The following is a 13577-nucleotide window of genomic DNA, read 5'->3' as shown; positions in this document are numbered from 1 at the left end:
AAAACACAAAAGACCTTCAGCTGAAATATGCGACTGTGTTTGTATCAAAAGAAATAGTGACTAGCAGCAGGCTCTGACCAACATGAATGTGAGCAATTGCATTCTATTTATGTACAAAGAATGAATTCTTCATTATTTCCACTGAATGCAATGAAGTAAAACCCACTCCTGGAGTTTTCTTTAGCTGAAACATTATGCATTTAACAGGATTGGTTGTATTCATTTTTGTCTTAATAATATAATCCTAAGTTTGGAAGATAATATGTTTTGCCAGTTTAATAGTAGTAGCAGTAGCAGAAGATTAATAAATTCGAGTAGACATAGCCTAAAGACACCTATGGAGTTTAAGAAAACAAATGAAGGGAACCGATTTAATTACCAATTTTGAACCACACACTGGCTGGTAATATTTCCCATCTTCAAAAAACATAAAAGCAGAAACAGTGAAATTTTGCATTTTGAAAAGGGCCTGAAATGCTTAGTGTCCCACAAAAAAACAAGCAAGTGATGACTTTGTTTTCAGAAGACCCACTGTGGCTCTTTTTTCATTTACTTCATAACATGTTCCCAAGTGTTTCAACTCAAAACTACGCAAACAGAAACTGTGAACTTCTAACTCCAGGCTGAAGTCTCCCATTCATCAGCATGAGTAAAGCTTCTGCCCCAAGTGCTTTATTTTGAATATAAACAATTCACAGAAGTGAAAGTCAGCAAAGCTCATCACAGTGAAGTCAGAATGCATACTGTGTGCCTGTATTAATCTGCTGCTGACTGTCTGCCTCTTGCTACAGCAGGAACGGTCTTTTTTAGAGCTCCTTACCTATACATAAACGGTGCTACAGTGGCTGTGTTGGGGTGGTTGTATTGCTGCTGAGGATGAGGTAGCTGAACACTGATTGTGTTACTTCCTGTGGTCTGAGTAGTGCTGGCTGTGCTGGCTGTGGCCCCGGTGCTGGGTTGCTGAGCTCCCGTGACCGCCTTCCCTTCAGAGGAGGCCAGGCTGGAAGAAGAGCTAGAATTCCGACCGTCCAGCTGACCTTTAGGTAGAGAAATCCCGGGGCCGAGCTTCACGCTGCGGGGCCTCTCCCCATCTTTCCCGGAGGAGGAGGAAGGAGCACCTGCAGATTTCCCCCCCCCCGGAGCCTTTGTCGTACCGGGTTTTGGTATGCCACTGTGTGCTGGCGCTGAGCTCTCTTTTTTGGCACTGCTGACCTTCCCCCCTTTGGGAATAAAGCTAGCGATCTTGGAAGTCTTCTTGGGTTCTACCACCGCCGGCCCGACCACCTCTTCTTTGGGTTCGTCCTTCACTTCTGACTTTTCGGTCACCGACACCCTCTTGGACGTCTCCTTCGCCTTGTCCTTGTCCTTGTCTTTCTGTTTCTCTTTGTCCTTCTCGGCCGCCTTCAGGGAGCTCTTCTTGGCTGTCAGGGCCCTGCTGAAAGTCCTCTGGGCGATGCCCTTCAGAGCAATCTTGGGGCTGCTGGTGACTGCTCCCGTTCCATTGATGCAGCGTCCCGATGGATCGAGATCATCCACGCTTTCGGTGTTAGAGGCGGCCTCTACTTTCTCCGGAGCAGTATCCCTGGACACAGCGATATCAGGGGGCGGTCCAGCTGACTTGGAGCCCCCTTTAGTGTTGAACAGCTTTAATTTTTCCAGCATTGATTTCTGCCCATTGGGAGTCGACTTGACGGCTTCTGTGGGGGGCTTGGGCGGCTCCTGGCTGGGCTGCTTCACGGAGAGCATGGAAGACGTGGCGGTGTGCTTTGCATTGAGGGACTTGCTCCTCCAGGGCTTGTTAGCAGAATTGGGCTGGGGGATGGCCGAAGAGGAGCTGCCGCTGATGGTGCTCGTGCTGCTGCTGCTGCTCATGGGAACTGAAGGCTGCGCATTTTCATTCATGCCTGGTTGCTGTGTGGTCGTGCTGTCGGCCGGCTCTGGGAGGAGAATAAAAAACAAGTTTACATAAAAAGTGGCGGCTATAATAGCTACCCATAAAAGGAAAACCACTCTTCAGATGGCTCACATGGATATCTCAATTGTTAACATTATTCCTCTGTGTCATATGTTAGGTTGTGACCCATTAGGGAAAAAAAGAAGCAGCAGCTTTAGCCTGCTTTCTCAAATAGAAGCCTTTAAACTATAAGAACAGAATTCTGAAAAACACAGTAAAAACAATGTGTTTATATCCCTGTTGAGTAACTATTTCTGTCATAAAATGCAGGAATATGAATTAGTTATGTATATTTATTATGTAAAGCTTTTCCTTAAATAACATTTACATGACCATCAAGGATTGCAATACCCAGCAGAGTTTTCAAAGAACGTTTTCTTTAAATTATACAGTTGCAGACTTAATTTGTCATTTTTGGCTTAAGTTCTATGTGATACAATTTCCTCATTGCACCTAAACATAAACCCAAACAAAATAAACGACTCCGAATTCAATTTTTATTAATTAAGCTTGTTTTGACAGTAACCACAAGAATTTAGCTCTTAAACAACAAATCTCAGATTGTGGCACGGTACTACTTCTGTTAATAATAATAACACAGATCACTAGACATTAGAAATACCTCTCCTCAAAGAGACGCCAATATGTTTTTAGAAAGATAATACAGAGTGAAAAAGGTCACTCTCCGTTAAGACTTAATTTATGGAATGACAAATATGGATAGTTCAGTTGAAGGTTACACCTTGGCCCTTAGGTTAGAAACCGAAGAGTGTTAAAATAATAAGAGTTTAGAAAAAAATTAAAACCTGAAGCCATTCAACTCTCCATAAAACAATTCAGAGGTAGCTTTCAACCTAAGCCTTTAAGCCTCCTCTAAAGCAACTGCTTGAATAAGGTTAATAGAAAATTCTTGTGTCTGCAAAACTTACCTTTCACACTTTCTTTACCAGAAAGCAGCTTCCCAGGATGTATGTACACAGAATCATTGCCTACTCTCAGTGTCACCCTTTTTTCAAGAGAGGCTTAATATAAGGCAGATGGTTGAAAAAATTAACTGCTTTTAACAGACATGCACCAGTAACAGTAACCTATCCGTAGAAGACATTTAAAATTCAAAAATAAACTGCAGAAGAGTTTGTGTACATTTTCAGAGACGCCAAGCTGTGAGACCAGTGCAGTAAATTTAAGGGGAAGACTGTTCTCCTTATAGCCACTGTTTCTCCTCACCCAGTCACTGCAGGGGATTGATCCAGTATCTTCAGAAGTATGATTATATCCAGATCCCATTGAACTGTCAATATATATCCACCGTCTCCAGAAGAACACAAGTAATAACGCTTCCGGGAGGAGGGGGAGTGGGAGATCAGATTTCACCCCCACGACTCTCTGCATAAAATGAATGTGATCCCAGTTTTTAAAAATATACTACAGAAAACATTCAGCATTCCTCTTTCCACACCGATCTGTGTAGCACTCACTGCCCTTTTGGCACCCCCTCCCCTTGTCTGGCATTGCTTTTGTACAAAAAAAATTCCAACACTTAGAGGTTTTAGGCCTCAGGCAAAAAAAAATCAACCGAATTATCTTGTGAACGGTTATCCATTAAACCGAAATTTACTACTCACAGTACATTGTTGTACTATAAAATACTATACTATAGTATATAAAATACTATAAAATAATGATTTTTAGTTTGCTTCTGTTTATACTGTGTATCTGCACACAAAAAATCACCAATATAGGGGTGCGATGAGAGAAAATGTTTTGTGTATTGCGAAGTTCTGTGTAAAGCTTCTAGACCGCTCAGTGAGACAAGCTAACTAGGACCACAAAGAACTAATAAGAACTTCTACATGTTCTTAGCCCATTCCAAAGCAAGTGTTAGGGGTAATTCAAGGAGCAACAATTAGGGCCGATATCTGAAAACAAAAATCTTTTTAACACTTTTCACGTTACAAACGTTTCAAAAAATGCTATAACTACAGTATTAACATACATATAAAGGATATATATCAATGAAAACATGCTCAACCACTAAGTATTTTGTTATGTTACAAATAAAACATAATGTCTATTACTATGAATAAAACCTGAGTAGTGTGCTGATTGGAACTTCTTAAACTTCTTAAAGCCAGCAGCCATATCACCCTGCAACTCACAACTGGCAACCCACTGAAGCTAAGCAGGTGTGAGCCTGGTCAGTACCTGGATGGGAGACCTCCTGGGAAAAACTAAGGTTGCTGCTGGAAGAGGTGTTAGTGGGGCCAGCAGGGGGCGCTCACCCTGTGGTCCATGTGGGTCCTAATGCCCCAGTATAGTGATGGGGACACTATACTGTAAACAGGCGCCGTCCTTCGGATGAGACGTAAAACCGAGGTCCTGACTCTCTGTGGTCATTAAAAATCCCAGGGCGCTTCTCGAAAAGAGTAGGGGTGTAACCCCGGTGTCCTGGCCAAATTTCCAATTGGCCCTTACCAATCATGGCCTCCTAATAATCCCCCTCTATGAATTGGCTACATCACTCTGCTCTCCTCCCCACTGATAGCTGATGTGTGGTGAGCGTTCTGGCGCACTATGGCTGCCGTCGCATCATCCAGGTGGGGGCTACACATTGGTGGTGGTGGAGGGGAGTCCCCATTACCTGTAAAGCGCTTTGAGTGGAGTGTCCAGAAAAGCGCTATATAAGTGTAAGCAATTATTATTATTATTATTATTATAAACTACACAACTTTTTTCAAGTGACTTTCAAAACCTCCATCCATTTTCCAACCGCTTCTCCCAATTCAATTCAAGCAAAGGGGCAAGGCACTTAATTTCATTTTCATAAGTAAAGAGCAAAGCCAAAATCTGGTGGACAAATGCTTAACCCATTCTCATAGCTCAAAATTAATTAATTAATGACATTTCATAAAAACTCTTAGAATAAATTTACCCAGAGATTAAGGTCAATATTTAATAAAAGCTTAACTCTTTCAGTACAAGTCTGGATTCTATGGGCACATTATTTGCACCTTTAAATAATTAATGTGCCCTAATTAGTAAAACACTCCACTTCCTTTCACTTGCTTACTTAATTTCTAATTATGAAGCAGTCACACAAAGTAATTAGAAAAGTGATTTAGACGAATTAACCATGCCAACAGCCAGAAAAGTAGGTCAAATTGCTAACAGCTTCCTATATAAATACTTGAATGAAAGACCGGTTGTAATTATCAGTGTGCTGAAGCAGTTCAATGCAAACACTGACTGTGCTCCCACGTCCTGGGAAACTGGAGTTTCCTTTTGCCAAGTTACAATCCTATCCACACAGAAGCCACAATAAAAGTACCATTTAATAGCTCTTTGGAAGAGTTCACCACATACACAAAAAAAATCTTTCAGGATTGCCAGTATACCATACCACTAGGTTCAACAATAATGCAATAAACCAATAACTAAAGAAAATTACAAAGAACATTCATAACAGAATCGGTTTACCAGACAAATTTGTTGGGAGTTAAATATGTTCCAATTTCACAGATATGATAAGAGAACACTGTACAGTAAGTGTTCTGCAAAACTCACAATAGGCACTTAATTCAAATGTTTGGATGAATCCAATACTTAAATAATACAACCACAATAATCCATTGTTCGCCACTAATTGTTCTAAAATGGGGCTGCAAATCAGTTGGCATAAAACATTTTGTAATGTTTCAGTATGAAAATGAACTAGGGATCATGCTTTAAATGTAATCATCTGATTGAGTTGCTGCTCATTCTCGCATGCAAATTGTTAAGGATTCTATACTGAATAGAATAAAAAATAACCACCAATACACAATCTGCATCAAAGAATACATGACATAAATATAATAATAAAATATATTTTAACGCGCTTAAATAAGACAAAATGTTCAGCTGTATAATATAAAATCAGAACATCTCTAAACTCTTTTACTCCTAACTTCCAAGCCTCATAACTCTCTTTTCTTTAACCTCAGTGGCTCACAGGATGTGGTCTATTAATGCAAAGACCCTTCACTAGGATTGGAAATTAAATTGTCAGGCCCAGCAGGAGCACTGAACTGTTCCTGATATCATCATGGGATCAGTCAAATTACTGGCATATCCGGCTGTGAAAACCATAACCGCCACTGCAGCTTTCTGATATACTGTATATGACCTGATTTTTTAAGGTCAGGTGAAAGCAATTCTAGTTGCCAAAAACATTGAGCATGCCATTTGTTACACAATGAAAAAGAGTATGAAAATAGTTTTTCTTAATACATTATTAAATTCTTACAAAATCAACATTGCAACATTGATATGAGTCATATACTGAAGATGTTTCCAAAATAACAATGAACATACAGTACAGTATTACGGTCTTTATGTTAAGCTGTTCAAGGACCTGGCAGTTTCAAAGTCTTCAGATTTTGATTTTTCAGCTAAGAAATAATTTCAGTCACCTTAAAGGAAGACTTTTGTGGGCTTCAAAGTTTATGATGTTTCTGGGGGAAAGATACAGTAATTTACATAGAGGAATGTTTAATCACATCCCTGCAACTAATGCTGCCTTGATAAATCTTTCCACATGGAAGTACAGAACCTCTCAGTCATTGTGCTCTTTCAAGTGAGTTAGACAATATCCTCTTGTTCTAATTTCTAAAACTGAAAAGTTACTCCACATGAATAAACATGAATACCAGAACTAGAGCTAAGCTCTATTCAGTATTTCCTTTGTAAAGCAAACAAAATCTTATTAATAAGGTAAAGACTCATTTGGTTTTTTTAAGTGCAATTTTTAAAGTTCAAAGTCTGCTACATAATATATACTATACACATTTAAAGAAAATTTAGAATAACAAAAACTGCAGAACAAAACCCACTTGAGGAGAATAAAATAATATATTTTCCAAACGAAGATAACATTTACATTGTTCATTGATGGTCTCTGTTACATGTGATGTGCACAGACAAGCTCATGATGTGCTCACTAGGACTAACCAAGTTTGGAGTGACGTGGACAGTTTTCAAACAGCAAGAGTTAGTATTATTGCCTGCATACCAACCCTGAAGAAAAAAAAATGAGGTCAGGCACCATCTTGGTTTCTGCAGGTAAATTTAGCACTGGCCAAACACAATTTGAGCAGGAAAAGACTGCAGAATGGGCCATGATTCATCCACGAACAGTTCACGTGCTGTAACAGGTGTGATAATAAACACAGCAACTTGCAGTTGCAAAAAAAAAAAAGTTAAGTTGTTGATGAAGCCTTTCAAGATGCAATTCAAATAATGAAATGGTTCATAAGATGATTTTGGAAGCATATTGAAATACTCTAGTGAGACTACCACCGCTTGACCCAAAGGACTCAAATATTTGGCACACATTTAATGACTTATCTGTCCAAGTATACCCGTCTAATAAGAAGCTGCCAGGCTGTCCAACCTTGAAACATGAGAAGATTTGGAAGCGAGAAGAGAAAAATCCTTAAAAATCACAGCCTAAAGCCACACTCACTACACTCTTCCACTACCTGAGAGTCTAATAAAATACCTCATGACATAGAAACAGCTGAGCTTCACTGAGTACTTTTCCTTTACTATAGGAACTAGTGTAAAGTCCACAAGGGTAACAATGAATCGGTTACAGTATATGAACAAATACAACAAATCTTGTTGTTTCGCTTTTTAAAGGTAAATTGCTATCTGAACTGAAGTTGCATCTAACTGGTGGCAGAAACCAACTGTTCTACGCACGACACAATTTCTCTTACAAGGCATCACAGCATCTGAGACCGAGAACAATAGATCTGGATCTCTTGATTTTAAGAAGTGATAGTTATCAGGTAGGTAAGGATGAGCAACAAGAAGCAATTACATTTCTTTGGCGAATCCCCACAAAATGTCAGCGATACAGACTAGAGAAAAAACTACAACCTCTTTAAGTAGAGCAGTCATCTCCAATATAATGCCTTTAATGTACAATTAAAAGACTTAAAAAACTAAAACAAAAGGTTTTATAAAAAATATTTTGACAACTGAATTATTAAGTTGGTTAGACTGATAAAATACATTCAAAAAGAAAATGCTCAGCTTTATAACAAAGCAGTTAAGAAAACACTCAAATCCTTAGGCAATAATATAGTATTTTACAGCTCAAAACATTATGCATGTGAATTCAATAATGCACCACATTTATAACAAGCATTTCATCATATCATAATGTTTTTACATTGCAAATTAACAGTGGTCTACAATGACAACAACATTTAGAAATAAAGGAGCAGAATTTTACAAACCGTCTAATGTGCCTGTACTCCACTGAAAGTGCTTTATGATAGAAAGAACAAACTGCTTCAAAGTATTTTAATTCTTTTTTGAAAACAAGGAGATCCCCAGTCTGCACAAACCTGTTTAAACTATTAAAATACTCCAATTCCTTTTCAGCTGCCTGTGCTTATGGATTCTCCACCCACTTGGTACACACACAGCTTTGGAAGACGAATTTGACTCATAGAAAAAAAACAATCTTTGTTATGATGTGACTCTCTGTGAAAAAGAGCTCCACAATCACGACACAGATCATCCCGTGTTTCCAGTGAACCACACTCCAAAGTGGACACCAAACAAAAACACAGATAAGGCTCTTTTATCCCTGCTGAATCAGATTTCTACTTTTCCCTGTCACAGTAGTTCAGCCTGAAATTCAATGTGTTCTCTCATTCAATGATACCAGTAGACTAATTAGATGTCAATCAATGCACAATGGTTGATTCTAATTTTAGCTAAAGTACAGTAAATTGCAGCCATTACACGTGAATCCTGGTGCCTTGAATTCATAGGCATAGTTTTGTTTTCCTCAGCTGATTACTACACAGAGGGGCTGTAATGAAGATTTGGCAATACTATCCCCAATACATCCAGTTTTAATGAAATATTTTTCAAACAGTAGTAAGAAAAGTTGTGCATCTAATTAGAGATTTATAGTTATGTCCAGGGCCATTTTCCAAAAGCTGTAACTCACAGGAAAGCAAAATATTTCTTTTGCAGCCCACTTTCAACAGATATATTATCACATTAAGAGATTTGTTTTTGGTCGCTAAAGGGCACCTTAACTAACTTCCTTACACTGTATTACAGAACATCCAGTTCTATACTAAGCAAAAAAAAAAAAACATAATGACAACACTTGATAGTTACGCGATAGTTATTGCTGAACTACATAGCACCTTAAATCATTCCTTTCTTTAACTGTGCTCATTTCAATCTGCTTTTTATCTCTCGTGACCTTAGCTGCTATTGTGAAGAGCAGCTTGTACAAACAATGTTGAATTTTGTATACTATAGAGAGGTAGAATCATTTTGTGAAAAACACATGGATATACTGTAGGACTTACTGCACATGGTCAAACTCAAACCACACTCAAACAATGGAAGAATTCCAGAGCAGCTCATTTACTACAGTATATAACAACTGTGGCCTTTGCTCAACTTCAGTGCGAGTTTTCATAGCAAAACCTTAGTCACTAAAACGGCATATAGTGTATAATAACTTTCTTATACTGTAGGGGGAGCAGATGCTAGAATTAAAACAGAACTCTCTAAACTCTAAATGCTGCTCCATACATACAGGTATCTACAGTGTTTTCATAGCAAAGGCAGGTAATAACTTTTACAGATTCCAAACTGAACTACAGTACTGTGTTATCATTATATACAAAAATTGACGAAGTGCTGTGTATACATATTTCCCAGCGTGCTCGTTCTAGGATGCAGTTTACCAGCCGTTAATTATGTGTCAATTTATGCCAAAAATGTTTAAGCACTTATATAAAATATAAGTTATATATTTTATAAAATATATATTATATATAAAATATTATACTTATATAATATATAAAAGGGCATAAATCACTATAGTTGTTTTTGTTATTATTAGCATTTTCACAGCTTTTTACAAATGTACAATAACGGCACACTAGCATCCCTGATCCAAACCCACAAACTTCCAGTGAGTCCAGAGTCCAAAGCTCTAACCACTAAATAACATTAAAGCATCTTCATATGTTAAACTCAAAGCATAGCGATTTTCATAGACAATGAAAGGGGTTTCTGTCCTTGACCTTAGGTTTATTTTAATGACAGAACTTTAAAAAAAGGAATTAAGGGAGAATTTCTGATTTTGGTTTTCAAGGCCCAAGATAATGATTCCCAACCTGTGATCTCTTTGTATTTGCTGAAACCACATCAATCTATGGCTGCCCTGCTAAACCACAACAGTGTAATGCAGTGTTATTCAAGTGCTAATATTTAACTTCATTTGCACCACAGGGCTGAATTAATCAGGCATACAAGGACATGGCCTGCCTTTCCTGTCAACACATCTGGTATTTGAGCCAATAGATCCAGTGAACAAAATAAAATAACTTATTCAAAACAGAAACAGACTGGGTTTGGTATGCCATAGGGAACTGAAATATCATATACTGTGATAATGTGCCTGGTAAATTCACAATGAAAGCTATACACAGAAAAGGATGAACTGAACAAGTTTACATATCTAATGAATAATACAACAAAGCTTTAGAAAAAATACCAAATATAAAATCATTTCCCTTTAATGTGAAAATGCTTGTTTTATAAGAAAAAATAATCCCTTTCTAAACAACAAACATATTCTATGCATTATTTTTTTTGTTTTCCAGCAAATGAGGTTCTTTTATTAATCCTGAGAAGTATATTCTTACAAGTTTTTAAAGTCTTATAGTTTTAAAATCTTAAAGCCATATAGTTTTGTAATGCATAAGAACAGTTTTTGAAGTTTGTCATTTCATTGTATCAGTGGATCTCAATGATATGTTCTATCTTGGTTGCTTGCCTGTGTTTCAAAGCACAGTCAAGTCAACCCAGTAATGTATTATCATCAATATTATTAATTCATCTACTTTATACTAATTTTAGTTTCCACTGCAATATTGTAGAAAAGCCCAATGTACCAATACAAATATATCACATTTTACCCATCAGTGTTAGAATTGTGTCTACATTCAATGGCACTCACAGAAACCATGCAAATTTTAACCCCTGTGGTGGAGTCTATTAATGTTGATATAAGAGCAGTCTTGTTGACAGTCAGTCATTACAGATAAATCATAAACACCAAAACCAGCTGTTCTTCCTCCTCCACACTCAGGAATTTTGAACACCTTGTTCCTTAGCAACAAAGATGGTTTTAAGCCCTTTTAGATCTCTTGAATCCATCAGCATTTTCCCTAGACTGAATTAGTGTGCTTAATATAGTGTGGGCTATATAGTGATTTGCTCTATGCAGATTTGTAGAAGCATCCGAATTTTATATTCAAATTAACCATGTAGCTATAAACAACATCTAAGGTAAAGTATACCCACATTAGATGATTTTTACTCTAAATTGTTATATGAAATGCAATTTGCAATTGAAAATAACAATATGTGGTCTGATGTAATAATTTTAGTTCATATTATAATTTGGAGCAGCTTGCATTGCATTCCAAAGATTCAAGTGTGACCAATATTTGCCAATTCATTTAAATATATTACCTGCAAATCGATCCATGTTCCGCAGAAATATATTTTTACTGGAAGTACATTGTATGTTCCTTATATGTAATGCACCTCACTAACCAGGGTTCCCTAGTTTTTAAAAACTTTCTTTTGACATTATTTTTCTAGGACTAAAACAGAAAACAGCCATGTTGTAAAATGATCCCTGAACCTTACCCTACAGGCTTAGCTCAGTCTTTCAGGACTGACAGAATTTAATGAGAAATAATGCATGAAGAAATTAGCCTGGATCAGGAAGACAGTGGCTGGTGGCTATAATCTATTCTAGTCACAGCACAACTCAAACACCCATTTCAGACATCTCATCAGAGCTCAGGGATCATTTTTTGCTGACCTTGACACATTAACTCTGCCTTAAAACAACTAAATGAAACATTCCCTTCACAGGTGCCACAGTGATTTATTAAACTACCAAATTTGAAAACTATCTTGCTGGTACATGGTAAGAAGCCTGGTGTCATACATATGCCTGCTGAATGCTTATGATTCATTTTAACTTATGAAAAAGTTGACAGTGATGACATTAACTCTGTAAAGCTTCAGCTAAAAAAAAACTGCTAGTGAAAAACAAATAGCAATCTGAAATAGAAATCTGAAAACCCTGACCAGTGTTATTTAGCTTCCAAAAAGTCTTCCAAAATTTAACAAAAGATCTGAAATCTCCTTCAGTAACATGCAAGTCCACAAACATTTATTTAGCAAATAGTTTGTGCAATGAATGTAACACTATTTACTGATGAAAATCCTTTCTGTGTGAACTACGGTATGTATAAAACAGAGTACTGAAACATCTGCAAGCAGCTATAGAGAGAGCTAGTCTAAATAAAAAACGTGGACAAAATCGTGAGAATCTAGGATCCGGTTTTTCTTAAGGACAAACAACGGGCACGCTGCCTATCAAATGATTTACTACGGATTGGGCGGCCTGCACGTTAGACTGAGAAAATACACATCAAGATTAGAAGTGGGTTTTCTCTAATCCATCACATCCAGGATGTCATCAGTCTCTGTTTCTCTGTCACTCACCTTTCTCATGGCCGCCTGCAGGTGGAGGGGTGGGCTTGGACTTGTCGAAATTGTTAAAGCTCTGACTGCGTCGGTTGTTGGCACCAACTGGCCCACGAGTCTTGGTCTCACTGCCTGCAGCTGACATCCTCGTGGTGGGGCCTGGAAGCCTGAGTCGAGGCACAGTGGAAGATGAGAAACAGACCGAGCTGTCATCTAAACAGAGGGGGCCCATCTGACCATCTTCCTGAGGTAATGGATCTCACTTACTACCCATTAAACACGAGAGGTAGCCGTGACAGAAACCAAAACCTCTCATCGCCCTCTTTTTACAGATAATTTACTCCAAATGGTAGCAACAGGCTGTATTAATCATCCATAGGTAAAAAATTAGCTAAGAAATAATGACTGTCCTTCCATAAAGCTTTAATATCAGGAAATCAAAATTTGTAGGAGTGGATACAATACATACCGCATTGATTGATTGCAAAGATTTAGACACAACAGTGTAAATAATAAAATGACTAAATTCCTACCAAAGAATGCTTTGAAAAAAAACAAGTATTTTGGCTTGAACAACATGATAACACTTTGTTTTCATTGTTGACATCTCCGAATAAAGCCTGCTTATCGCTGATGTTTCACTGCAATGACTATTTGTAATGTTTGATTGAGGACATCAAGGGATCCATCTGAAATGCAGTGCTGATCATAGAGCTGCCACAACAAAAATCAAATTCAAGCAGAGGAGTTTGATTATATCTGATGATAAAGCTGACATTTCTCCCATAGCTCAGTGCTCTCGGCTTTCCCGGGCTATCTGAATTGGTGTACTAGCCAGAAGTGAATGTCAATACTGATTTATTCCTAAGCTTCAGCTCAGGCCTTATGAATTGCAAATTCCATAACAGGAATATCAACAAAAATGCTGTCAACCCTATAAGCCTATTATAGTTTTTTAATACCAATGTAAAACATCACAGTGCTAATTTTCTATTTGCTATTCAAACTCTCATTTAGCATACCTTTA

The 13577-nt window shown here is 37.7% G+C and overlaps 1 protein-coding gene across 10 annotated transcripts in view; it reads right to left on the bottom strand.

Moving 5' to 3' along the window:
- Window positions 1-13577, bottom strand: part of LOC148645645 (neuron navigator 2-like) — a 222482-nt gene that overhangs the window by 69306 nt on the left and 139599 nt on the right. For all 10 annotated transcript variants that reach the window (XM_088611776.1, XM_088611782.1, XM_088611780.1 and 7 more), the window contains 2 exons: window positions 12569-12717; window positions 821-1937 (listed from right to left, as the gene is read on the bottom strand). In XM_088611776.1, coding sequence (XP_088467902.1) covers window positions 821-1937; window positions 12569-12717 — 1266 coding nt within the window. The remainder of the gene's footprint in view (window positions 1-820; window positions 1938-12568; window positions 12718-13577) is intronic.

The sequence above is a fragment of the Lepisosteus platostomus genome, chromosome 18, assembly GCF_059453375.1.
Source record: "Lepisosteus platostomus isolate fLepPlt1 chromosome 18, fLepPlt1.hap1, whole genome shotgun sequence".
NCBI lineage: Eukaryota > Metazoa > Chordata > Actinopteri > Semionotiformes > Lepisosteidae > Lepisosteus > Lepisosteus platostomus.
Note: the sequence above shows the minus strand (reverse complement) of the source record. Positions and strands in the feature narration are given on the sequence as shown.